Below are 25,817 nucleotides of genomic sequence, written 5' to 3'. Positions count from 1 at the left end.
TCATTTCTGCTCTATAACTTTAACAATATGCAATTTTTGTTAGCCTTAACTTTTTTACTGGCGTTACCTTAGCTGCCACGCTGAAAGGACAAACAGTTGAGCATTTTATTGTGAATAATTTAGCCGGAAACGGGGTGGCCGGGCTTCCCCCGCGCCCGGGCTTCCCCCGGCTTCCCCTATTATCCAGAGTCAAGTAAGAGTAGTCCTTTTCCGTTTTCAGCTTAAGCCACTAACAGGCAACCATGGTGAATCAACTCCCGTTCTCAACTTTGTAAACGGACTTTCGGCATGGTTTTTGCTGGAGAGCTTCAGCAGCTCATCTGCATGCAGTTAGGATTGAGCAAAGCGCAATTATATCAGCTAACGAAGCGAGAGAGAGCAAGAGATAAACCTGATTGACAAGCTTGGGCTCGGCCAAAAAGGGCCATGCACCAGTTGTCAAACAGGTGGTTGCTTGTCATAGACAACAAACGTCACCGATCTAGCTAAAAACTAGTTAAGCAGTAGATCAGGATTATCTACAAAACATCAGTCTACCTTGCACCACTATCTTCGACAAAATTTTGGAAGTTGGGGTCCTTCGCCAGAAAAATATGCGAAAACTACGGGAAAAGCAGCGCAAATCACTACAATTCATCCCAAAAACATATCATATACAACAAAACAGTATATTGAAGCATTGAAGCACACTTTGTGGTCTAACGAAGGTATTATGTCATTCGAACCGCCCGAAAAAGGCGTGTGTGAACGTCAGATGACTACAACGCCCCAACAGCAGAGACGGCCAGGCACCCGTCGAAAATCATATTGTGAGACATTTTGAGCCACCGTGCACTCATTGGGCTTGATATGATGGCCCAAAGACAACCGTTAGCACAGAGTACTACTGCGGTAATACTCTACCAGTACAAAAACTGGATGCCGTGAACCAAGTGGCCATGAACGGGTTTGTTTTGGAAACCAAATCTGTTGGAAGCCAAAGGTCGCGCCCATGTTCAGACATGGAGCTTCTCCACTCCAGATGTAAAAAACGCAGCAAAAGTGGTGTAGGCAGAAATTTTTGTTTTGGGGGATAATACCTTATGGCCTGGGAACACTTTGATGTCAAGTTTATCTTTATATGATCGTAATATCCTCCGGCAAGAGGTCAAAGAAAACAGGCCTACACCCAGTTCCGGGAAACCCGTAAAACAACTGAGACCAGCATTTTCCATCATTGTCGGCTGATCTTGTAACAAGCTCAGCAGCGCTGTGTCGCAAAAGAGCGAGAGACTGGCTGAGGGAACGCGACTGATATGAATGTGTCACTAATGTGTCTTCAAACATATACTTTGTGCTTCCGTATGGGTGTTGTGCATTTTAGTGTTACTTTTAGCTTTCGTATGTGTATTTTATCTTTGTATGTACTTTGACACTTGTCCCGAAAAGCCATTTACCATGGATGGACATAAGAATAAATGATGATGATGATGATGAAGCTTATCTATTGCATGTGCTATTTGACAGCCACCCTAGTTGACTATATAGGACGGTAAAAAGAAAAAGCGCAATCATGTTTGCCTTATTTTATACGCCAATTAACAATGTTCGGGTAATTCTGGGACACCCTGTATATATGGCCTTGATCGGTTCTAATGGGCCCCGCTGGCTTATGAGCGTCAGGTGCCGAGCTCTGATGGCCAATGCCAGCTTCTGGACCCACGTTGACCTCTGGTAGCCCACACTAGTCTTTCCAGTCCCCAGAGACAGACCACCAAGCTGAACTTACGATCACCCAGAATGGGAGCCTGCTTCATTACGATTAGGAGCTACTCTTGCCGCACACCGGTGACCGTTCAGCTAGAAGTTCGACGTCGCGTAGTGAGGCCGACGATGGGTAGAAGCAATAGATTGACGCCCCGAGGACAGAAACAACAGGAGAATACGTGAAAGATAATATGCGGGACACGGAGTTAGGTCGCCTGAAAACCCGAAATGTAACGTATTGCTGAGCAGTGAGCCAAGAAAAAAAAAACAATGCTATCAGGTAAACAAGATACCTAAACACGTGAAAACAGTGAGAGGTACTAATCGCGTATATCAATATGCTCACATTGCATCCATGTTTCGTTTGGCATTTTTACCCTGACTGGGGGGGGGGGGGGGGCAGGCCGGTGACTGCGGGGGTTTGCCCCACCCCCCCCCCCCCACCCCCAGTTAACATGTTAGACGAGGCCCTGCTACGATGTAGGGGTTGACGGTAGGTAGCCGTACCAAGGTCAAACCAATTAAGGTATTGACATGAATAGAATCAGTCTCTATTAATTTAAATCAAAGCGTCAACGTGTAGTCATCATCATTGCCTCAATGCTTTAATGTATCACCGACCGACCGATCTCCCTGATGCCATTTTCCCCTCCAAAACTGAGTCCATACTGGCGGTTCGAATTAAGCTGGAAAGTAGAGACTTCTCTTAGATCATAATAATAAGAATAACCAGTAACCTCATATATAAATCAGAAATAGGAGCCAAAAAGTTATATCTAAAGTTATCGAATATTTCGCTCCTGAAGCTTTGTCAGCGATAATTACAGAAAAACATATGAGCTTTTTAAGAAGCTTCTCTTTGATCCCTAGATCTTCTGGTGACCAGTCTTCGTAAAAAAACTAGTTTTGGAGTACCTCGTGCAACTTTAGTTAGCACCTGGGCGCCTACAACCCCACAATACCGTGGCCCTTGGCCTTTTGAACAGGAACCAAGAGGGGCGAAAAGGAGGCACTGTCTTTCGCGCTTATGAGACCGTTTTGGGATTTAGGCGAGTGTTTCATCTCGATCATGAATTAGTCCACATGACCTTACTGGTGTCCTCAGCGCTCCGTTTTTTGAGCCTCAAGCATAGAGTAGGTAAGTCATAAGCATGTATTCCGTTTTTTATATCATATGTGTTCCGTTTTTTTCGAAAAGTCAAAAAGTTTTTGAAAAAGATAAAAATACAAATTTTGAATTTAAATATAAACATTTTTCAAAATTAAATGATAATAAGAAACCGTAGCCTCATAATAAGGTTCAATATATTGCCGAATATAATTATAACAAAGTGAGACGACAGTTTCGGGCGTAGCCCATTATCAAGTCTGACATATTTTTTGAAATTTCAAAATGTCTAGCACACTCGCAAACACAAACATTCATTGAAGCGCATCTTCCTTTTTCTGGGATATCAAGCCTGATATATCTCTCAAACACAGCTACCATACATCAATGCATAAATACACGAAACATACAATGATGCACACATGCAAGATCAGATCGATTCGGGATATTCGTGCAGTTGTGTTACAATACACAGGTGCCGGTACTGAAATGATGAATGTGTCGGTGAATGAATAGGCAACAGAGTGAATGAGTGAATGAAACTTTATACAGTGTCTGACAGCCTATATATGGCCTACTGAGTGCCATAAGGTGGTGGGGCTATGAGTTTCCACGATGAGTTTTGCGTGTTCAGCTTGGGATGAAGGTCTCTGATGTATTTTGACTCTGTGATTTTAAGGGATGCTACGTCTTTACATTTCCGAAGGATTTCTAGATGCATTGATGTTGCTGTTATATCGGTGTCAGGATGATGGGTGCGTACATGGTCACCAAATGGTGTGTCCTCTGTCTTGTTTTTTGCGTCACGAAGATGTTCGTTGTATCTGAGTCTGATTGGTCTTTTTGTTTCGCCTATATAGTCTACATTTTGGCAGAGTGTGCAGCAAATTTTATATACCACGTTTTTAGTGGTGCATTTCCCTTGAAGTCCTGCTGTACATGCGTGGCACTTTTTGTTGCCCGAAGGGCAGATAGGTGGGTTAAGCGCAGAATGAGTGAGTATGTTTGATACTGTTGGTCCTTTTTGCCAAGCTATTTTGATGGGGAGGCCTGATGAGCGAACTTTTGCATTAATTTTGCGGGTTAGGTCGTCGTCAATAAATGGGAGGGAGATGAAGGTGATGTTTTGGTCCTTTTTGTCCTTTCTGTCATTGTGGTTGTTGGGGTGTTTTACCTTCCAGATAGCTCGTTTGATGATCCTGAGTGGATAGCCATTGCCAAGAAAAAGGTCTACGATTTTTTGTTGCCCTCGTTGTATGGCTGCGTCATTCAATTTTTCAAAATTTTCAAAATTTTGAAAATTCGAGACAGCAGTTTGATAGCGCAGTCCATTCGGAGTCCTCTCATGCAAAGAAATTGGATCTAGCTCAAAAACTGAGCTCTTGGGACCGATTCCCGTGGTTCAATGCTTTGCGACGAAATCGGCTGAACATGACGTCACTCTGACGTCATTTCCGGCCGACCTATGATGGATACGAAGTTCAAATTTTGACACAAGATGTCAAATTGATGCAGCCGAAGGTACTGAAAGTGTGGCGGCGATACATCAAGCGGTTTAGAAGTTATTGCAGTAGAAAAACGGCAGGGGGCTATGAATATTGAATAGCCCCCCCACCCCAGTGGGGCGCAGGTTAATTTGCGAGTTACGCTGAACGTGTTGTAAAACAAGAGTACGCCTAAAAGTAAAATTTAGGTGAGAACGATCTTATGGGACACCCTGTACATGCCAACTTTCAGCGCAATCGGCCCGATATTGCAATTGTTACAAAACTGACACCTCTTCGTTTTGCAAGTAGCACGTGCATAAGGGGTCACCCACATTCATCAGGAATAATCCAATACTTGATAGAAGGAATGAAGCTTCTTTACTAATTACCGCATGTAAATCGGTCAAGTGGTTGCTGAGATATAAGCCTCGCAAAAGCGTGACCACCGATCTTTCCAAGTTTAAAAATCAAGCGTTGGCATCGTGAGAAGCGTTAGGGTGGCCGCTTTGCCCCACTCTCCCCTACAACAAATCTTTTAAACGTCGAGCCGATAGGCGAGACGTTTAAAAGATTTTTCTACCTACGAGCGGTTTACTAATTTTATCCCGTGCCGCCGACATATTTCATGTAATGTCTACTAGACGTTTAACAGTTTGTTAATCGTCACAGTAGACGTTTAACAACTGTTACACGTCTAGAACCTGTTAAACAAATCATTTACTCAACATCTGATAATTTTCTCTCTTAGCACGTGAAGCAATTGAAAATACTGACTACGACGCGGGATAAATGACAGATATAAGATATACCGCTACAAACAAGCATTGTAAAATTCACAAAACGCACCGGCATGGTTTCTAATAAGGCTGAAAAAGACTCTTTCCGCAGTCAGGAAATCGCATGCGAGAGCCTATTCAAATTGATTAAATCACGCTCGCATCAATCGTACGCACCTCCCGCATGCGTTTGATGCGGGAAGGATTGTAATGTATTTGAATAGGCTCTCGCATGTGATTTCCTGACTGCGGAAAATCTGTTTCAGCCTTGACCATTTTATTTGCTTGCCACAATCCAGAAATGGCTATATTGTGATGCATTGTTGCTGATTGGGGTAAATAGAGGACGAAGACATTGAAAACAGTATTTTTTTGCAATGGGTGAATTTATTGAGCTAGGTAGCTTTGATTGCAAATGCTGAAGTATTGTTTTTTTAACGGTTCTCCATCCAATCATATACTCCCAAAGCACGTTACTGACGTAGACGTTAATACGTTTCTGCTTACCTAAATAATAGAGTAGTACCGCCAAAACTGGAATATTAAATGCATTATCTATACAAACGGAACTCATACTCATAACCAGGTGACAACCAAAGTTGGGACGTTTTACCATACCTGTAATTTCACGATCACGAATATCGTGTTAGTTTTGATCAGAGATGATGTCTTTAAGCATTTAGACCAGGTCGGGTCAGGTCAGGTCAGGTCAACCGGTAGGGGTTGTGACGGGTATTCGTAATACGTGTCAACCGCCTCTGACAGCTTCGTAACATGCTACGAAGGCACCAAAACTACTTCGTAAATGTTAAAATGATTGCTAAATTCGAATTCAGCTCCAAAAACTAGGCTAGAAACATGTAAAACTCGAAAAGGTGAACCGAGGTCACCCGAGGTCACCAAAGGTCAATGACCTGACCTGACCTTCAGGTGACCTTGACACCCACCCTAATGTATGGGAGCAATATCAAATCACATGTTTGAACGTTTGAAACCACGAAAAGCTTGCAAACGCGCGGCTAATGCGAGCCGACATACGCCGAATCGCGATTCCGGCCAAACATGGTCTCGGAAAAGAGGTCACAGATCAAAGGTCATTTGTGTCAGGGTCATGAAATTTTCAGGGTAGGTGTAAAATTGATCAATGCGAGGGTACTGAAAGTTTCGTCGCGATCGGCCGCTTTTTACGCGAGTTATTCGCGAAAAACCTCATCAACCCCCCCCCCCTGTTGCGGCGAAAGATCCGCAATCATAAAATATGGCTCACAGCAGTGCTGAAGCATGAAATACGCAAGCATGACCGGTTATTCAGGCTTGGTCAGCGCCACGACTCAGAAAGACATTCAGTTCAGTTCGCCGCCGATGATGACAGCATGGTCGGGTGGTTCGTTCCGCGACAGGGTCCGGCTGCTTTGTGCGGCTCGGCGGGGCGGGAGGGGGGAGGCAGGCGACGCGTCTGACAGGCGACACTTGAGCGTCCCGGGAATCAGCTGTCACCGTGCGGCGCGGCGGGCCGTCCCTCCGACCCTTCCCATTGTTACCTGACTGGGCGCCGGCCGCCGGTCCTCCGGAAGGGTCACTTTGGTATGCGAACTCTTCACCGCACTTGCCCACTGTCAGAGAGTGTACTGAGGTACAGTACTTTCTAACAGCTCGTTCGATTGGTCTGCCTGCTCAGCCAATCATATTCTGGCAACCTTGGACCTTGGGACCCAACGTCGCTATGGTACTTCCGTATAGCCTGAGGCACCTGGGTACTTATGAATCTTGGGTCCCGTTGGATTCTGGGTCCGACTGTACTTGGGTACATTTGATACACACCCGTTTTCATTCGGTCATCTCTAAGTCGCTGATGTGTCAAGAAGGATGAGAGGGACACGTGAGAGAACATTGTTGTTTCGCATTCTCGTAGTTGGAAAGGAAACAGATCTCGGTAAGCATTATGTTTATCATTTTGCATGTATAATTATACCGTCGGCGTGCCTTAGATGAGCCAGGTGAATGTTAAACATGTCAAAGGCCGTGCTGAAATACCATAATTATTTTTGTGGCGTATATGGCGCACTTGCCAGATATTATTGTGAAGTGGAAATTAGTTGTATCTGTTATTATGCGAAAACATATGATATATTCGTTGTGGTGGGGGCGCTACTGGCTCGTTGTTGGTTGAGGCGAGCCACTGATTGTTTTTTGTTTGCGTGTTCGGTACAGATACAGAGCGTCTGACCACCGAGTGAAGCTGAGACAAATACATCACCGATGGCGGACCGGTCATGAGACTGTTATCTACTGAAGGAGGAGGCTACGAGGACGTGGGGCAACAATAGTATCGAGATCTTCTTCAGAAAGCTGACAGCTGCGGCAGTTCTGCATGGGCTGTGAAAGCATCCATGGCCTCTCGGAACCTGCTTGCGGCTGCAGTCTGCACATCTTGGGACGGAGCAGCAGCGCCAGCTGAGGCCTGAGAGAGCTGCTGCCTGAGTCTGGTGTTCATCTCCAGTAACAGATGAGGTGATGAACACTGATCAAAGAGTGATCTAGTTGGCTTTTTAATGCTGAGAAACATTGTTTGTGTGCTGTCCCAGTAGAGTAAGCTGATTGGATATTGTGTTGGTGCAGCTTTAAGGATCCCGTTGTGCTGCGTTTGTGTTTCCATTTGTTACTTTAAGGTCTCAGAGTGCAAATGCTGTGGTAGAAGCTAGTTGTGCTGAGATTCTGCACACTACCCAGACGACTGTTTGAAATCGCCTCCCTAATTTGTCCCTTGTTGAGCTTTGATTGTTTCCCATCATCTTGTGTGATAACCCAGCCCCTTTTGACCAGCATAACCCTGACATTCATTGACCTGAGCTCCCTGATACCCCTGCCGTCTCTCCCTGGGTTACTGATACCAGCCTTGATACCCTCACCTCGGAGATGAACATTGACGAACTGCAAAAGGAAGAGCTCAAGAGTGAACTGAGCAAGAGAGGAGAGGACGTTAGAGGAACCAAAGCTGTCCTGAAGGAAAGGTTACAGCAAGTCCTGAAAGAAGAAGCCATGGATGGTGGGAAGCCCCCAGAAATCGAGAAAAAGAAGGAAGACATCAAAGAGGATGATGGAAACTCCACAAGCTCAAGCTCAAAACCAGCATCAAGTGCGCGGACTTCAGCGAGCATACGCTCAGAGAGAGCAATAGAAAAAGCCAAGCACGCGGGTCTGCTGGCGAAGAAGCGGGCTCTGCTGAAGAAGCACCAAATAGAAGCTCAAGAGGCGCAACTGAGAAAAATGAAAGAGGAACTCGAACTTCAGGCAGAGATCGATGAGTGTGCAGCAAAGGAAGAAGTTCTTGGCCAGTACGAAGATGCAGTGATTGAAGATGACAATAAAGTAATGTCTGTACAAGAAGACCTCAAGGACAAGGAACGCAGAGATGCGGTTACAGCTACAGGTGAAGAGACAAGGTGGCCAAGAGCGACCAAGAAGAAAAACAGAGAGCCCGGAGTAGCTGCAGACGAAGATGAAAACGGTTCAACGCCAGGTGCGGAGCCTCATGTTGAGGTCAGAGCTTCATCGGCCAGTGCAGATCTACAGCTCATGAAAAGGATAAATCTGCCCGAACTGAAGTTGAGTACGTTTGATGGTAAGGCTGAAGCTTTCAAACCCTTCATGAGAGCGTTTGAAACCAATATCGCGTCGAAACTAAATGATGAGTTTGAAAAACTGATGTATCTCATGCAAATGACAAGTGGTAAGGTGCGTGAGATTGTATCCACGTGTGTCCATCTGCCTCCAGACAGGGGATACCAGGAAGCGGTCAATCTGTTGAACCGAAGGTACAGCAACAACACGCAGACTGTGTCGAGTCTGATTGAAGGCCTGGTAAATCACCCAAGTATCAAGCCTGATGATGTTGATGCGTTGGACATGTTCAGCATCCATCTCCGTGGGGCGTACAACGCTCTGCAGTCCATCCCAGGTGGCATCTCCGATGTTGGTCCGAAGACCATTGGACGAATAGTAGAGAAACTTCCATTCGGAATGATGGACAAATGGCGCAGGGAAGCTGATCGCATTGAACATGACGAGAAGAGAACAGCAGAGCTCAAGAACTTGGTTGATCTAGTCGAACAAGAGGCTAGAGTCGCAAGGCATCCAGTCTATGGCAGGCAAGCGTTGAGCACACAGAGAAAAGATGCGAAGGTGACACCTACGAAGCACCTGAAAACTATGACTGGAAGTGTCAGGACTGATGCTGCTCTGGCCAAGAGGTGCAGGTACTGTAACGGGGACCACACGACCGACGTCTGTAAGGAACTGGCTCGGAAGTCCGATCACGAAAAGAAGACGTTCGTCATGCAGAAGGGCCTCTGTTTCTCATGCCTCGAGTTCGGTCACAGGGCAAATGACTGCAAGCTCAGGGCGACGTGTCAGACCTGTAAGAAACGACATCCAACAGCTCTACACAGGATCACAAGCTCGACATCAAGCTCTACCGAGACCGTCACTACTGGCCACATCGCCTCCAATCGTGTCGCTGGTGGCGCTAAGCTTCAGGCTGTACGGGTCACGGTCAAATACAAAGGAGCCGCTACATCAACACTAGCTTTCCTCGACTCCGGAAGCACCCATTCGTTTGTTTCACAGGATCTGGTGAGAAAACTCGGCATGACACCACAGCAGAAGACTTCAGTCATCCTCTCTACAGTAAGAGATGAGTCGAAGCTGGAGAGCAGCCTGGTGACAGGTGTGCATCGAGGACCTTCAAGGCGAGCACACCATGGAGCTGCCTCCGATGTACATGCTGAACAAGATATCGATCAGCCCGGAAGATCTCCCATCTGAAGAAGATTTGCAGATGTGGTCTTACCTATCAGAAAATGGAGTGAAGTTGGAGAAAGTTGACCCTGACTGTGAAGTGGGCCTCCTGATCGGGAACAACGCAGCAGCTGTTATGGAACCCATGCAAGTAGTTCAAGCTGTAGATGGTGGACCATATGCCGTACTGACGAGATACGGCTGGATACTGGGAGGAGTGAAGAAGGAGGGCAGGACGTGCCATCTGAATCGCATCAGTGTGCACATGGACGCAGACAACTGGTTTGAGAACCAAGCCGACACGAGGAAAGGACTGTCCGTAGAGGATATCCAATGGTGTGCCCTGATGGAAACAGGCTGTGTGAAAAAACCTCATGGATATGAAATCAAAATGCCTTTCCGAGAGAACGGAACGCTGCTGGGTAACAACCGAGAGCAATCAGAGAAGCGACTGGAGTCGCTGAAGAAGAGGTTTGAGAAGGAAGAAGTGTACGCCGCGGAGTACACAGCCCAGATGGCGGACTTGCTACAACGAGGGTACATCGAGGAAGCTCCGGAAACATCGGAAGAAACCGGCAAGTGGTACCTACCACACTTCGGTGTTCGAAACCCGGCAAAGAAGAAGGTGAGAGTGGTCTTCGACTGTGCAGCGAAACACAACGGGATATCGCTAAACGACAACCTGCTGCAGGGCCCCGACCTTACGAATTCCGTCTTTGATGTCCTTGTACGTTTTCGTGAACATCCGTATGCCTTTACCGGTGACATAGAGGCTATGTTCATGCAGGTGGAAGTTCCAGAGTACCAGAGAGACTACCTACGCTTCCTGTGGTGGGCAGACGGGGACGTGTCGGCGCCACCGAAGGAATACCGAAACACACGGCATCTCTTCGGTGCGAAGTCCTCCCCGAGTTGTGCGAATTTGGCGCTCCACATGACAGCCGACGACCATGGTGGCGGAAAACCGGAGGCTTGCAACACCATCCGACAGAACTTTTACGTCGACGACGTATTGAGATCGGTCAGGAGCGAAGAGGCCGCCGTCAGCCTGGTGAAGGACTTGAAGGACGTGTGCGCATCAGGAGGTTTTAACCTCACCAAGTTCAACAGCAACAGCGCAAGGGTGCTGGAGTCTGTTGCCAGTGAAGACCGAGCCAGAGAGGTGAAGAAGTTTGAGCTGAACGCAGATGTTCATCCTGTTGAGCGCGCCCTTGGAGTCCTCTGGGACACGAGGTCGGACACCTTCGGGTTTCAGATCGACGTGGACAAATTGAAGAGGAAGCCGGTTACGAAGCGAGGCATGCTATCAGTAGCAGCTTCATGCTACGATCCCCTGGGCCTGGTGGCGCCGTGCATCGTAAAAGGAAGAGCATTCATTCAGGAGCTGTTCCGCCTGAAGGTCCCCTGGGACGCACGTGTGCCTGACATGATCAGAGAGCGATGGGAGCGTTGGCTCCATGGTCTGAGACATCTCAAAGACTTCGGTGTCCCGAGATGTTTGTCTCCCAGAGGTGCAGAGCGAGCTCAGATCGAACTTCATCATTTTGCAGACGCCAGCACGAAGGCCTACGGCACCGCTTCGTACATGCGCACCGTTTACATGGACGGAAGTATCCACTGTGCACTTCTGACGAGTAAGGCACGCCTCGTTCCTCTGAAGTCAATCAGTGTCCCCCGGTTGGAACTGACTGCTGCTAAGTTGGCCGTGCAGGTCGGTCAAGAGCTGAGCCGCGCCCTGAGCGTCGAAGTCGCCAACTTCTACTGGACGGATAGCACCACGGTGCTAAAGTATATCCAGAACGTGACAACGAGGTTTCACGTGTTTGTGTCAAACAGGCTCGCGGTCATCCACGACGGTTCATCGGTGGAGCAATGGAAGTACGTGCCAACAGAGTTGAATCCGGCCGACCTCGTGTCCCGCGGCACTGATGCTTCCAGCCTGTCTGACAGTGAGCTCTGGAAGCAGGGTCCTGCCTACCTGTGGCGCACCAGTGATGAATGGCCGACGTGTCCCGAGAATATGAGACTCGAGAAGACAGACCCAGAGGTGAAAACAAGTGCATCAGCTGTCTTCTCGGCTGCGACGACAGCTAACACTGGGACGAGAGACGTGACACCGAGAGAAACAACCGCTTCAGCAACAGTCTCTGAATGCTCAGAGGCACCAAGGAAATCTCCTGTGGAAAAACTGGTGGATCACTACGGATCTTGGAAGCGCCTAGTGCGCGCGGTGGCGCTGCTGCGCCGAGTGTTCGCCGTACTCAAGGAGAAGTCTCGAGAAAAGGCAGCACGAGATGACAGGGAATGCCATTCATCGGCCTCACGAACGGCCCTGACTCCGGGTGATCTGAGTGAGGCTGTACTGTGCATCGTGAGAGACGCACAGAGGAGACACTTCGGTACAGAACTCTGTGAACTTCGCGCAGGAAAAGAGGTTCGTCCGTCAAGCCGTCTGATACGTTTGAGCCCTTTCTTGAAAGATGATGTCGTAAGAGTAGGAGGCCGGCTTAGAAACTCACACCTTTGCAGAGCAACGAAGCACCCTCCGATACTCCCGAATAGGGACCGGCTGGTGGAACTTCTGATTCAAGACGTGCACCAGAGAGCTGGGCATGAGGGTAGGCAGCATGTTCTAGCCGATCTTGGTCGGGAGTACTGGATACTGGGCGCCAACTCTGCCGTTCGTCGAACCCTGAGTCGCTGCGTCAGCTGCCGTCGGCGACAGAGGCCTCCTGAGAGTCAGCGCATGGCAGATCTGCCTGAAGACCGAGTGCGGGAGGGCGAGAAGCCGTTCAGCAGTACCGGCGTGGACTATTTCGGTCCTTTCTTTGTGAAGAGAGGGAGGGGACAGATCAAGAAGTACGGCGTAATCTTTACCTGTCTCGTCGTGCGAGCCATTCACATAGAGGTCGCTGAAAGTCTGACCACAGACTCCTTCTTGTGCGCGCTGCGAAGATTCGTAGCTCGCAGGGGCACTGTGCGCCTTCTGCGCTCTGACCAAGGCACAAATTTCATAGGAGCCGAGCGAGAGCTGCGAGACGAGCTCTCGAAACTCTTGCAGAAGGGAGAAGAGATCAGAAGAGCGGCTCTGGAAATGAACATCGAATGGCGTTTTAATCCCCCTCACGCATCGCACTGCGGAGGCCCGTGGGAACGGCAGATACGTACTGTAAGGAAGATCCTCGGAGCTCTGCTGACACAGCAGTCATTCACTGATGAAACCCTTCACACTCTGCTGTGCGAGGCAGAATGTATCATGAATAACCGTCCCTTGTTTCCAGTCAGCGCTGATCCCAGAGATGATCTGCCGATCACGCCAAACCATCTGCTTCACACGAGTTGTGTGACACTCCCTCCCTCTGACTCACCTGTCGAGTGCGACCTTGTGGGTAAGAAGCAGTGGAAGCAGGCGGCTTACCTGGCTGAGATATTCTGGCGCCGGTGGCGCAGAGAGTATTTACCGTTCCTGCAGCAGAGACCTGGGCCCAACACGCGGAGCAAAGCCAACGTGAAGAGAGGAGACGTAGTACTCCTAGTAGACGAGTCTGTGCCTCGGGGAGTTTGGCCAATGGGACGAGTAGAAGAAGCCATACCGAGCACCGACGGACGGGTGCGCTCGGTGCGGGTCCTCGCGCGCGGCACCATCTACCACCGGCCAGTCAACAAGATCGTCAAGATCGTTGGAGGAGAAGAGTGAAGTGAAGTGCTGTTTGAAGCGATAGAAGAGCATTGGAAGAGCGCGTGCATGAACTGGTGTCAAGCAAGCTGCTTTTTTCGTTTGAAATAGAAATAAGAGTTTTGATGCGCAGATGGCGTCATCAAAAAGGGGAGGGTGTAAGTGCAGACGGCTCCTTCCAATCCATTCCCTTCTGTTCTATCTCTCATCCCATGTCCAACATGTCCAGCTGGTGGCGACCTCTACATTGTAGCCACGAGCTGTTGGTTGGTTCTGGTTGCTAGTTTACTTTCTAGATGGCGCTGCTAGTAACGTTGTGGAATGGATAGTGGTGAACGGTGTAGAGTGAATTTTCGGACATGTTTTCATTCGGTCATCTCTAAGTCGCTGATGTGTCAAGAAGGATGAGAGGGACACGTGAGAGAACATTGTTGTTTCGCATTCTCGTAGTTGGAAAGGAAACAGATCTCGGTAAGCATTATGTTTATCATTTTGCATGTATAATTATACCGTCGGCGTGCCTTAGATGAGCCAGGTGAATGTTAAACATGTCAAAGGCCGTGCTGAAATACCATAATTATTTTTGTGGCGTATATGGCGCACTTGCCAGATATTATTGTGAAGTGGAAATTAGTTGTATCTGTTATTATGCGAAAACATATGATATATTCGTTGTGGTGGGGGCGCTACTGGCTCGTTGTTGGTTGAGGCGAGCCACTGATTGTTTTTTGTTTGCGTGTTCGGTACAGATACAGAGCGTCTGACCACCGAGTGAAGCTGAGACAAATACATCACCGATGGCGGACCGGTCATGAGACTGTTATCTACTGAAGGAGGAGGCTACGAGGACGTGGGGCAACAATAACGACATCACCGTTTTCGTCCACAGAGAGGTACTGGCGCCCATGTCGCTGGACCAGCTGATGCTCCCCGGCACGCACAACAGCGGCACCTACAAACGCTCGCGGGACATCGTCTTCAAGCTGGTGACCACGCAGGACGAGGACGTCTGGTCGCAGCTGGTGTTCGGCAATCGCTACCTGGACATGCGCGTCGGCTTCCGGCCCTCTGAACGGTACGGAACGTGAGGTTTGGTGACCCATTTTCTCCGCAATCAGCCACTTTAGTTGCGTAAGAAAGTACTCGAGATACGTAGCAAAATGTTTGCTGATCACGATGCTTCGCTGTCATCGCTTAATCTTGCTTTTGTGTTGCTTTACCGTAACGAATTTGCTAGACGCTTTGAACCAGGCGCTACAACGAAGCATTCTTATAATCATCGCATGACTTCTTGGATTGTTTGCTGGCCAAACCCAAACGTTGCATTGACCGGACTTATGTTTTTGCCTTCAGCGATCCGTTCTGGGTGTACCACGACTTCTTCCCTGTGAGGCCCGTCAACATTCTGATAAAGCACGTGCGCTGGTTCCTCGAGTACACCAAGGAGGTGGTCATCCTGCACTTCCACCGCTTCCCCGTCGGCTTCGACAACGCCATGGTAAGGCTGCATGATAAGGCTGACGAAGGTTTGGTGTCTTGCTGCCTGATATCACACCTGACACCATAGATGTCGGTGTCTTGTGGATTGTTTTGACTAGATGCTACATGTATGTACTTCTCAGGGTGAAGTGCCGGGAATCATCAGTAGAACCTAGAACGTTCAACAATTCCGCTCTCTCAGTCCAGCCTTCAATCACATCTCCCCACTCTTGCTCCCGCAGGTCCACACGCAGTTTGTGCAATACCTGACCATGGAGCTGGGTCAGTGGATGTCGCCACGGGTATACGACGTCACCATGGGCGAACTCTGGGCGTCCGACAAACGACTCATCATCTCCTACAACGACTGGCCGACCCGACGCCAGAACGAGTACCTCTGGCCGTCCATACCGCAGGTCAGGTCAACACGGATTCAGTGCATCACAGCCAGATAGTGTGAATGAAACTGAGCGTCTGAGTTGCATATTTGCACTATTGCCCGCGTTCATCCATAGTGTGAAGTGAACCGTGTTTCTGCCCTGATCTGTCCAATGAGCAAAGCTCGATAGGCATGACAATGTCATGCAGAGCGTTTCATTGCCGTATTGTCCCTCTCGACCCATTGAATGACACCGATGAGGCTCTCTGACCACCTCCTCATTTATTCAGGCATGGGGCGACAAGAAGTCTGTGGCCAGCCTGTACGGGTTCCTGCGCGAGGAGATGCGGCAGCGTTCTGGGGGACCGCAGTGGGCCGCCATGGCCGAGCTGACGCCATCGCCCTGGGACATAATCATCCCGAACCGCGGCCTGCGGGACCTGGCGCAGAAGGCCAACTCGGAGGTGACCAAGTGGTTCCGCGACGAGTGGTGGCACACGGCCAGCGTCGTCGCCACAGACTTCTTCCTGGGCAACGACATGATCGACGTGGCCATCGAGGCCAACATCAAGCGCCGAAAGTGTGTGGCTAGACTGGTGTCGCATCGAGGGCGTCGACTTCGTGGACGTCGCGGTAGGAGAAGGGCTATCCTGGAGAAGGACACTCCTAGGAGTCAGCATGACAACGAATTGGCTCCCAGGCCAGCTCCGCAAGACCGGCCGGCTAAGAAAGAAGGGCCGGAGATTCGAGAGCAAGGAAGGGACATTCCGGATGTCATGGATTTTGGAGACCACCCAGACCGAAGTCTTCAGAACGTTGACGCTCCTACACCACCGTCACGTTGGAAGCCACAAAACGCTAGAGGCTTCGGTCACCAGTTGGATATGATGCCCAAGAACGACAGAGAACTTGTTCGACGTCCACGTCGGGTTATGCAGAACCACAATATTTATGAAAGTAGACCTAGCTGGAGCCCCCGAGACACCAAGAACACTACCCCTCGCCTAGACTGGACTCCAAAATTGACGGAGAGACCTACCCGTCAGAAAGATTCACGGTTAGCGAAAGGTCCGGAACCCGTCGACCGTCCGTCAGATTGGAGGACGCGAAGTGCCGGAGACCCTGGCCGGCAGCCACAGTGGAAGGAAGAGGAGGCTGCCGCTCGTGACCAGACGGTACAGGACAATGAGGGGCCCGATGCCTTCGACCTGTGGACCCAAGAGTCCGTGTTCACACCTTCACTAGCGCGAAAAGCCCCTGATCCCCAGCTCAACGCCCAAACACGATTGCGAAACCATCAGCCCACCATTACCAACCAGGGTAGTTCGGTAAACCAGTTGTGGAGGCCAACTTCCACCACCGACTGGACGACTCACCAGCCCAGGTTCACTCCACGGCTTCCTTGGTGGTCAAATACGAATCCTGGGCTTGGATCAAGCTCCCTACCGAACTGGCGGAACCAGGGAGAGCTCAACCTCTCCGGGCAGTTTCCCTGGTGGACACACCAACCGTTCGGAATCGGACAGGGTTTGTATTCACAGTGGCAGGGCACCGGCCTCGGCATGTCACCTTCCTTCGGGGGTGGTCTGGGCAGTGGTCTAGGCAGCGGTCTAGGCCTACGCGGCGGTCTAGGCAGCGGTTTAGGCAGCAGTCACCCGCTGGTGTCTCCTGCGGGAGGTAGGCTCGTCTAGCCGCTGGTACCGCGAGCTCGAAGGTGTTATGTGTCCTGTTATGCGCCTTAGGTACTCAGTCAGTCAGTAAGGAACGACAAGAGGCTAGATTAGATAATAGAGGTGACATGTTAAGGAGCTATGTCTATGTAACAAATAATATCGCTCCGAGTGACGCGACGCGATGCGTACGGATGTTTACTATCAAATGATGGAAGAGTCGTGTAAGCAATAATATAGGAACGTATCATAATAGATGACTTTTTAGCGTTTATCCTGACAGCAATGAACACCCAATAGAAATGAAAACGAAACGGCACTGCATGACAAAAGTTTAGCGGAAGGAACTAGTATCTGGACGTCGAATGTTCACTTCCTCTTTGGGCGATACTTTAAATCCAATCAACATCAGTTATGCTTCTGAATTTTGACACTAATGTATAAAATGACACATCCCTCTCCAATAGCAATAAGCTTAACAGAACTCTTCAATCAGCTAAACCATCACTGTCACACAATTTGAGTACGAACCGCGCCACAAACAACCGAGAGTTGAGTGGCACGCAGCGCCCCAAGGCCACAGCGCACAGCACACTCAGTGGCCGTTTTACGGGTGCATTAGGCGGTATGACAGTGGGTGAAATGGAACAGAGCGAGCGGTTCAAACAGAACACCAAATTACTCTACAACGAACGGCACTCAATTAAAAAGGTACTGTGGGAGACAGAATGCATCACATCAAACATTTTCTATGTGATACTTTCCGGCAAGTAAATGGCCGCGTAAACAACGGCCCATATGTCGTTTCTCTGGAAGTATTCAATGCCCGATCTCCTGCTCTTGCTGTCCGATGTGGATTGTGTAGGTAATCTGACCCTGGCCCTTAGATCAGCTTATGGACACGCCCGTGCACCTGGAAAGATGCCGCGCAATGACCGTCGGGCACGATCAGTCCCCGCCGCGCACGGAATTCTGCGAGCCACTGCGTACTCCCGGGTGATGAAAGGACAAGACCTACACTTATTGGTAAATAAAAACAGAATAAGATTGGAGATGAAATAAGAAAAGCAAACCGAAAACTGCAATAAAAATGAACGCGAAAGATTATGATTGACGGATGACTTTCCAGAGCAGCTGACTAACTATCCAGAGAAGTAAGATGTTATCAGAGAGATCATAATTCATGAAACCTTCGGGCTTGCCCAAGTGTTTTATTAGGTTTGCTCGACAAAATATTACAAATATAAAAAGCGAAAACCAATATTTATCTGGCCACTCATTATCATCTTTGTGACCAAACACAAAATGTTATTACGTTCTGGTCATTATCTTTAAAAATACACCGCAAGCCGGTGTCAGTGACATTCAACCGCGGCTATATTTGCATACTGTCAGATTGCGTCTTGCGAAAAGTTAATTTGATAGGTAAGCACTTTTGTGGCGAAGCGGACTGTATAAATGAGACGTTATGCGCTCAAGAATCTTTTCTCCGTAGACATCGTTAGTAGAGCAATAATGCCGTGCGATGATATTGAAAAAAAAAACACAAATAGCGCGCCAGTAGAGCTGGTGGATAGATGATGTGCACGGAACGTTAAAAAAAAAATACTGACCAAAGCACCAATCAAAAATGGATAAGAAACCATAATCACTGACACTGTAGACACATATTTTATAAATACATATTTAATATTAATGAGCAATGAACAATGAACATGGTTCAAACTTCTTACTTCGGAAACAATTGTTGCACGGGTATTTCAAACATGTATTCATGCAACTCAATACAAAATCACTGGTCACATTTAAATACAAAACAGTCGTTTATACAAAACATCACGAGCAAAATGTACAGTGCACACCTCAAGTCCAACACTGTCCACCTCTAACAACTAACACATGACGTCACAGGTCAATATCGCACCGGGATATGGTCCATGTGTCCGGGTACACGTGAACCGACTCCATGGCTATGGGACCGGGTCACGCCAGTACCCCCCCCCCCCCGAACGCAGTGCGTTCGTGCGAGCGCGCTCACGAATGCCCGGCGAGGGGCTTTCGACACGCGCTACGCATCAGACAGATGACAAACACGGGAAACTTCCAGGAATCGCCGTGACGATGGACACTGTCTACGGGATCACGGACACGAAATGAGCAAGGGTTTTTGGATGGACAACCTTTAATAGATAATATCACGGTATGGATGTGGAAATGCATGTTTTGATCAATGCTCCGGTCACAGTTCAGGAACAAACGTCAATGCGCTCTTTATGCTGGCCTGAACAGGCTAACCCTGTTACGCCACGTTCACAACTCCAAACGGAGATTCTGATCATCTCATCATTCTCTTCATGGTGAGTGATTTTCAAATCAGCTTTAACTGCAACTACCCGTCTCTTCAGTGGGCTTTGTGTGGCAAGTAACAACTTGAGCGGAAATTGCGGCCAGTCGGACAGGCAGCTCACGAAGGTGACTAGCTTACAAAAATTGCAGCTGCAAAATCGGGCGGAAACACGTATATCTCACAGAGCAGAGTTTGGCTCGGTGGTTTTCTGCATGCCATGTAGTGGAAATACTGCTGATGCTAAGTAGGCCATGGTTTGAGTTATAATCGCAACATGAGTAGACTGGACTATGCCATTCACCTGACGCAAGAGCGACTGAGTAGCCAAAGGGTTATGCTTCATACCATACAAATGGTATGCCAGTGGGTAACCGGGCGAATCTCCAAAACTATTTCAATGGAATAGGAGTTATTAAGTAGTGACGTATTAGCAGGACCATATCAAAAAGACATCTCGACGGTCTCACTTCGGTTCCGAGTTCGGTTCTTTGAGATTGTTCACAACATTGTGCACAGTTTCTGTGCAGGTTCGGCTTTACTCCGTGCTAAATCTCCCGTTCGTACCTCCTTGCAGTCACCTATCGACGGCAGCACAACTTTCCGCGCATTGTACCGGCCCGAAAATACGCCCTGCCAACACCACCGTAACACCGTCCAACTGAGACGGACGGCCGACCGAACGGGCGGCTCAGACACCTACCCACAGTGTGCCGCGCCGCGCCGCGCCGCCGTAGCCGGAGCCGCGTGATGTCACAGCCACCTCCACGTGCCGGGCCGCGTGTCACGTGCTGTGTGAGCCACGTGAGCAGCCCGGGCACACGTGCAGAGTTTCGTGGATGAATAGGTCGCAATCGACGCAGTACAGTTCGCTGCATTTTCCACACTTGGATATCTGGGAAAGTAGGGAGGCAGCGTCAATTGGATCAAAAGACCAGAAAAAACACACATTGGCGAGCCTTGCTCGCCAGCGAATGCGAGAAATTGTTAGTGATGGATATGATGAGCGATGAACGTGTGCCAAGAAAAAAGGAAACGAAAGCAGATGACAGCAAATCTCACGATCACATCTTTATTAAAGATTATATTTATGTTGCAATGAAACAGCAAATAGCCAAGAGTGAACTTTCACGGACTCTAACAAATCAATTTATCTAACACATGACCAGACCTTTTCCCACCATTCTTGAAGATCGTTAGTTACATAACTTCTGTATAGAAGGGTAACAGCGCCAGCGAGATTCATTCACCATACACACAATTCTCACGAACAAATCATCTCAGTAAGGCCCATCTTCAGTGACTGACAACGCAACAACGCTGTCGCCACGCCGTCCTCTGGTCTGTAGTTGCGTACAGCGACACTTGATTTGACTGACTGGCTGTGGTGCAGGGTGAGGAGAAAGTGGATTTTGGTAGAGGATGGGAAGGAATGCGGTAGCCGCCGAGTGACCACAGCCCCTCGATGGCGAGGCTGCTGTGGTCAGACGGATCTGAGATGCTCCGGGATCTCGATGGCGAGATTGACCGAAACCGACTGGCCGCCCCAGGAACGAGGAGGCCACGAGTGTTGTATCCCGATGGCGAGACACGTCACTCGCGGTCAGCTTCGATGACTCGATGGCGAGACACCGCAGCCGCCTCCCTCCACACCCTCAATGAGAAAAGGAGAGAGAAAGTAGTGGGCCCCAGGACATAAAGACAGGTATCAGGAGCAGCCACGATTAGCACTGCTCGCACCGTCTTCCGCCACTTATGTCACCGCCCACCACACAAAGATGCACTTAGTAGGACGCTGTATTTGTTCTTTACCGTCCTCACCGCACGAGTCACAGACAGAGAGTGGGTCGGCGCAGCGAGCACCGGCCCCAGGTCACCTCGTTCCTCCCTCGCGGCACACGCCGGCGGCGGCCAATCACGACAGCGGGCCCTCACGTGACCCGAGCCGGGCCTCGCCTCGAGCGGGACCACCGGACGCACGTGGCCACCACATGGCTCGGCCGTAACCGGGCGGAGAGCGGCCGTCGGCCACTACATACTCCCCCACCGTGTTGCGCCTCGCAGCAACACTACACAATGCTCAGCCGACGCGCCAATGCTACATATAGACATTATACATTCTCACGTTCGCGGCCTTTAGAACATAAATGTGTCTTCACTCTTCACAGTTACCAAAGTCGTTGTTACAAACATACAAGACATATAAACACCGCTGCCAGCTAACCCTTTTAGCGATGACTCAAACATTCACCTCACAATATCAAACACTGTACGATTGCTCACCGCACAGCGCGCCTCGCGAATGATCCTCAGCCACCAGGCAGTCCAGCTCCCGCGATCAACGGCACTCTTCCTCCAGGAAGCAGATCTTTGCTGCTGGTCTGGTGTACGTCTTTCCGCAGGAGGTCCGTAGCGCAGCTGACCGGACTCTTCCGTCCTTACCCGGGAAGACCTGAACGATCCTGGCCAGAGGCCATGCTCCTCTGGGCAGATCGGACTCAGCCATGAGGACCAGGTCCCCTACTTGAAGGCTTCTTCTTTCCTGGCGCCACTTGCTCCGCTGTGTCAAAGTCGGTATGTATTCTCGAGTCCACCTTTTCCAAACGTGTTCAGCCACAGCTTGCGACTGTCTCCACCTCCGACGGCTGCACATGTCGTTGCCTCTTGTCAGGACTGGTGCCAGGTGTGGGGAAGCACGACCAAGCAGGAAGTGGTTAGGAGTCAATGCTTCGGGATCAGATGGATCGGAGCTCACATAGGTAAGTGGGCGGCTGTTTATCATGTGTTCGACCTCCGCGAACACAGTCAGGAGAACTTCATCGGTCAGCAGCTGAGATCCGACGACTGCCTGCAGGCACGTCTTGACCGACTTCACCATCCTTTCCCAAACACCACCCATGTGGCTGGCCGTTGGTGGATTGAACCTCCAGTCAATCTCCAAGGCGCTCAGGCGCTCAGGCATCTGCGCTAGCAGCACCTTCAGCTCTTCGCGTAGTTCACGGTTGCTGCCGATAAAGCTGGTACCGCGGTCCGAGAAGATAACTGCTGGCTGGGATCTGCGAGAGAAGAAGCGTCTGAGGGCCATGATGCAGCTGTCCACTTCCAGCGAATGTGTCACCTCCAGATGAACAGCACGGGTCGCCAAGCACGTTATCAGCAGTCCGTATCGCTTCTCAGTTCTTCGGAACCGCTTCACTCGCAGTGGTCCAAAGTAGTCCACACCCACGTTCTTGAACGGATGATCGGCTTCGAGTCTCTGAGCGGGAAGGTCAGCCATCCTTGGTGGCGCCGGAGCAGCTCTGCGTCGATGACAATAGAGGCAACTGCGGAGCTGCTTCTTCACCTCTGCGCGTCCTTGGGGAATCCAGAACTTCTGCCGTACTTCATTCAGCGTGTGTTCTGTCCCCGCATGACCATGACGGACATGCTCTTGCATGATGATGAGCCTGGCGAGCTCGCTTTTCCTCGGCAGGATGATCGGATGTCGGGACTCCTCGGGAATAGATGCTTTCCCGATGCGTCCTCCAACACGGACCAGGCCATTGCTGTCACAGATCGGTGTCAGCGAAAGCAGAGGACTGGAAGTCTGGATCGGCCGTCGCTGTTCCAGACATCGGAGTTCTTCCCCGTACGTCGTGAGCTGCTCTTGTCTGATGATCCAGACTTCGGCCTCCACCATCTCAGAGCGTGATAGTGGACCTGATAATGGAGGTTGTTGGCCGGGCAAGAGCGCCTTCAGGTTGTGCACAAAACGCTTGATCCAGCCGACAACTCGCTTGTACTTGATCCACGATGAATACTTCGCTGGGTCCGGTTCTTCTGGTCGCGTTGATGCGGCGATGACATTCACTGACGTCGCCTGTTTTTGTTCTTCTTCGTTGTCTGCCAGTGGTGCCAGCTTCTCCACTGGTGGCCACTGGTCGACGTCCTCACGCAAGAAGTCTGGACCAGCGATCCAACGGCAGTTGTGCGCGAGCGCGGAGACATGAAGTCCTCTGGAAGCATCGTCCGCCGGATTGAGCCTACCAGGCACGTGACGCCAGCTTGCGTCACGCGTCAGCTCGTGGATTTCGGCCAGCCTGTTGGCGACGAAGGTCTTGAATCGGCGAGCTTCGTTGTCGATGTACTGTTGCACAACCTTACTGTCTGTCCAGCAGACGATGTCGTCAGGTCGTTGGGATAGCTCCCCGACGACAGCGTCCGTCAGCCGCGCTCCCAAAACCGCCGCCTGGAGCTCCAGTCGGACGATGGATAGAGGTTTTACCGGAGCGACTCGGCTCTTCCCCATCAGGAAGCGACAGTGGTGACATCCGTCCCTCGTCGTGGTCCTCAGGTATGCCACGGCGCCGAACGCCTCTTCGGAGGCGTCACAAAAGACATGGAGCTCACGCCGTACTGTCTCGAGGCCTCCTGGCGTCACGCACCGTTGGACTGTCACCTCAGTCAGCTTCTCTGACTCTTTCAACCATTCTGTCCAGGTGCTGAGCTCAAGCTGTGGCAGCGGGTCGTCCCATCCCAAGTGAAGGCACCACAGCCGCTGCATCATCACCTTCGCTCGCACCGTGAACGGAGCGACGATTCCAAGTGGGTCGAAAATCGCTGAAACCTTGCAGAGGACTCCTCGTTTGGTTGCACTGGCGTCTTCATCTCGTAGTCTGAAGCCAAGAGAGTCTTCTTCCTCATTCCAAACGACCCCAAGAGCCTTTTCACTCAGTTTTGAGCCTTTCAAGCACAGACTCGTCGAGGGATTTGCCCTTTCAGCCTCTGGGAGACTCCGAAGAACTGTAGGTGAGTTGCTGCGCCACTTCGTGAGATGAAAGCCGCCGTTCCTCAGAGCTTTCATCACCTCTGCTTGCAGATCATGAGCAGCTGCTTCTGTCATGCTTGAAAACAGGCAGTCATCCATGTAGAAGCTCTGGATCATCTCATCAGGGCTCACTGGGCCTTCCGCACTGACTGAGGCTCCGTGATCTTGAAGGGCTCTTCGCAGCACGTAGTTGGCGATGGTCGGCGATGACTTCGCTCCGAAGATTACCACCTGCATTTGGTAGACATCAGGTTCACGTTGTCGCTCCATGTCTCTCCAGAGGAAGCTGGACGCGGGCTGGTCAGCTTCCCGTATCCGGACTTGGTGAAACATTTGCTTGATGTCGGCTGTGACTGCAATTAGTCCCTCTCTGAATCGCAGCAGTACCCCGGGAAGGTTCTGGAGTAGGTCTGGGCCTGTGATTAGCTTCTGGTTCAGGGACGCTCCCTGGTACAGTGCCGCAGCGTCGAATACGACTCTCACCTTCCCCGGTTTATTGGGATTGAGGACTGCGTGATGTGGCAGGAACCAGCGCTTCTCCTTGGGTTCCATCATCTCTTCTCGTGATAACTTCCTTGCATGTCCATCATTGACGTACCCATCAATTATGTTCTTGTACTTCTCCGCAAGTTCTGGATGCTTTTCCAGTTTCCTTTCTGTTGATGTTAGCCGGTAGTATGCCTGCCTTGAGTTGTCGGGGAACGTCGGATTTTCCTCACTCCACAGCAAGCAGGTCTCATATCTCTCACCGACCTTTTTGGTCTCTTGATCCAGAAGAGCCAATGCACGGAGATCTTCTTGAGATCTTGCGTCCTTGACGTTGATCCTCGTGCCAAAGGCTTCAGTGGTCCACCACTCTTGAACCAGCTCACTCAGGTTCTCTTCATCTGTTGACTGTTTGCGTACAAACATGACGTGCCGCGTACTACGGGGTACCAGTGCCGACACAGATCCAGTCAGGGTCCAACCGAAATCTGTCCTCACTGCGACCGGTTGGCCGGTACCTCCCACTCTGATCTCCCGTTGCAGGACAGCTTCCAGTATGTTGGCCCCGAGCAGCAGCTCGACACGTGCACCACTGTACTGAGGAAAGTCGAGACCCTGCAGATGCTTCCAGCTGGAGGTCTGTCGTCGGCTGATGCTGGGTGGAGTAACATTCAATCCTGGCACAGACCAAACTTCCGGGATTACGATGTGGCCCTCTTTGGCATCGGCAGAAATAGGGCTGACTGTCAACGGAACACGGATGGATGACTGTCTCTGTCCGCTTCCTTCGACGTTCTGAAGTCTGAGCTCTTCACGCTCCCCCTTCACACCGATTTCTTGCAGCACCTTCTCACAGCAGAGTGACGTTTGCGCCCCCGGATCCAGAAGAGCGACAACATCCTTGTCACCGTTCGGGCCGTGGACTCTGACAGGAACCAGTTGTAGAAGCGTGTCTGTGGCTTCCGTCATGGCTGCACCAACGATCGGATCTTCTCTGTCCAGGCGATTCTCTGTTCTGCCGCTGCTCTCCCCGCCCCCTGAATCACCTCTGGGCGTATGTAG

General features: G+C 50.3%; 2 protein-coding genes across 5 annotated transcripts in view; one reads left to right on the top strand and one right to left on the bottom strand.

The window, feature by feature from the left end:
- Positions 1-17,371, top strand: part of LOC122367767 — a 65,434-nt gene extending 48,063 nt beyond the window's left edge. Inside the window, exons 6-10 of one of the 2 annotated variants that reach the window (XM_043341149.1) lie at positions 14,480-14,665; positions 14,944-15,088; positions 15,312-15,485; positions 15,739-17,050; positions 17,093-17,371. In XM_043341149.1, coding sequence (XP_043197084.1) covers positions 14,480-14,665; positions 14,944-15,088; positions 15,312-15,485; positions 15,739-17,050; positions 17,093-17,139 — 1,864 coding nt within the window. In that variant the 3' untranslated portion in view covers positions 17,140-17,371. Of the gene's footprint in view, positions 1-14,479; positions 14,666-14,943; positions 15,089-15,311; positions 15,486-15,738 lie in introns of both variants that reach the window. The other variant, XM_043341148.1, reaches the window with a different exon arrangement.
- The window catches only part of LOC122367768 (general transcription factor IIH subunit 2-like), an 80,559-nt gene that overhangs the window by 46,957 nt on the left and 7,785 nt on the right, over positions 1-25,817 (bottom strand). The window contains exons 8-9 of one of the 3 annotated variants that reach the window (XM_043341151.1): positions 20,294-20,357; positions 20,166-20,239 (exon numbers count right to left, since the gene is read on the bottom strand). In XM_043341151.1, the coding sequence (XP_043197086.1) occupies positions 20,166-20,239; positions 20,294-20,357 (138 nt within the window). Of the gene's footprint in view, positions 1-18,862; positions 20,358-25,817 lie in introns of those variants that run through there. The other 2 variants (XM_043341153.1, XR_006254115.1) reach the window with 2 other exon arrangements.

Source organism: Amphibalanus amphitrite, unplaced genomic scaffold (assembly GCF_019059575.1).
Source record: "Amphibalanus amphitrite isolate SeventyFive unplaced genomic scaffold, NRLGWU_Aamphi_draft 000895F_arrow, whole genome shotgun sequence".
Classification (NCBI taxonomy): Eukaryota; Metazoa; Arthropoda; class Thecostraca; order Balanomorpha; family Balanidae; genus Amphibalanus; species Amphibalanus amphitrite.
The sequence above is the reverse complement of the archived record's forward strand: the minus strand, read 5'-3'. Positions and strand labels throughout refer to the sequence as shown.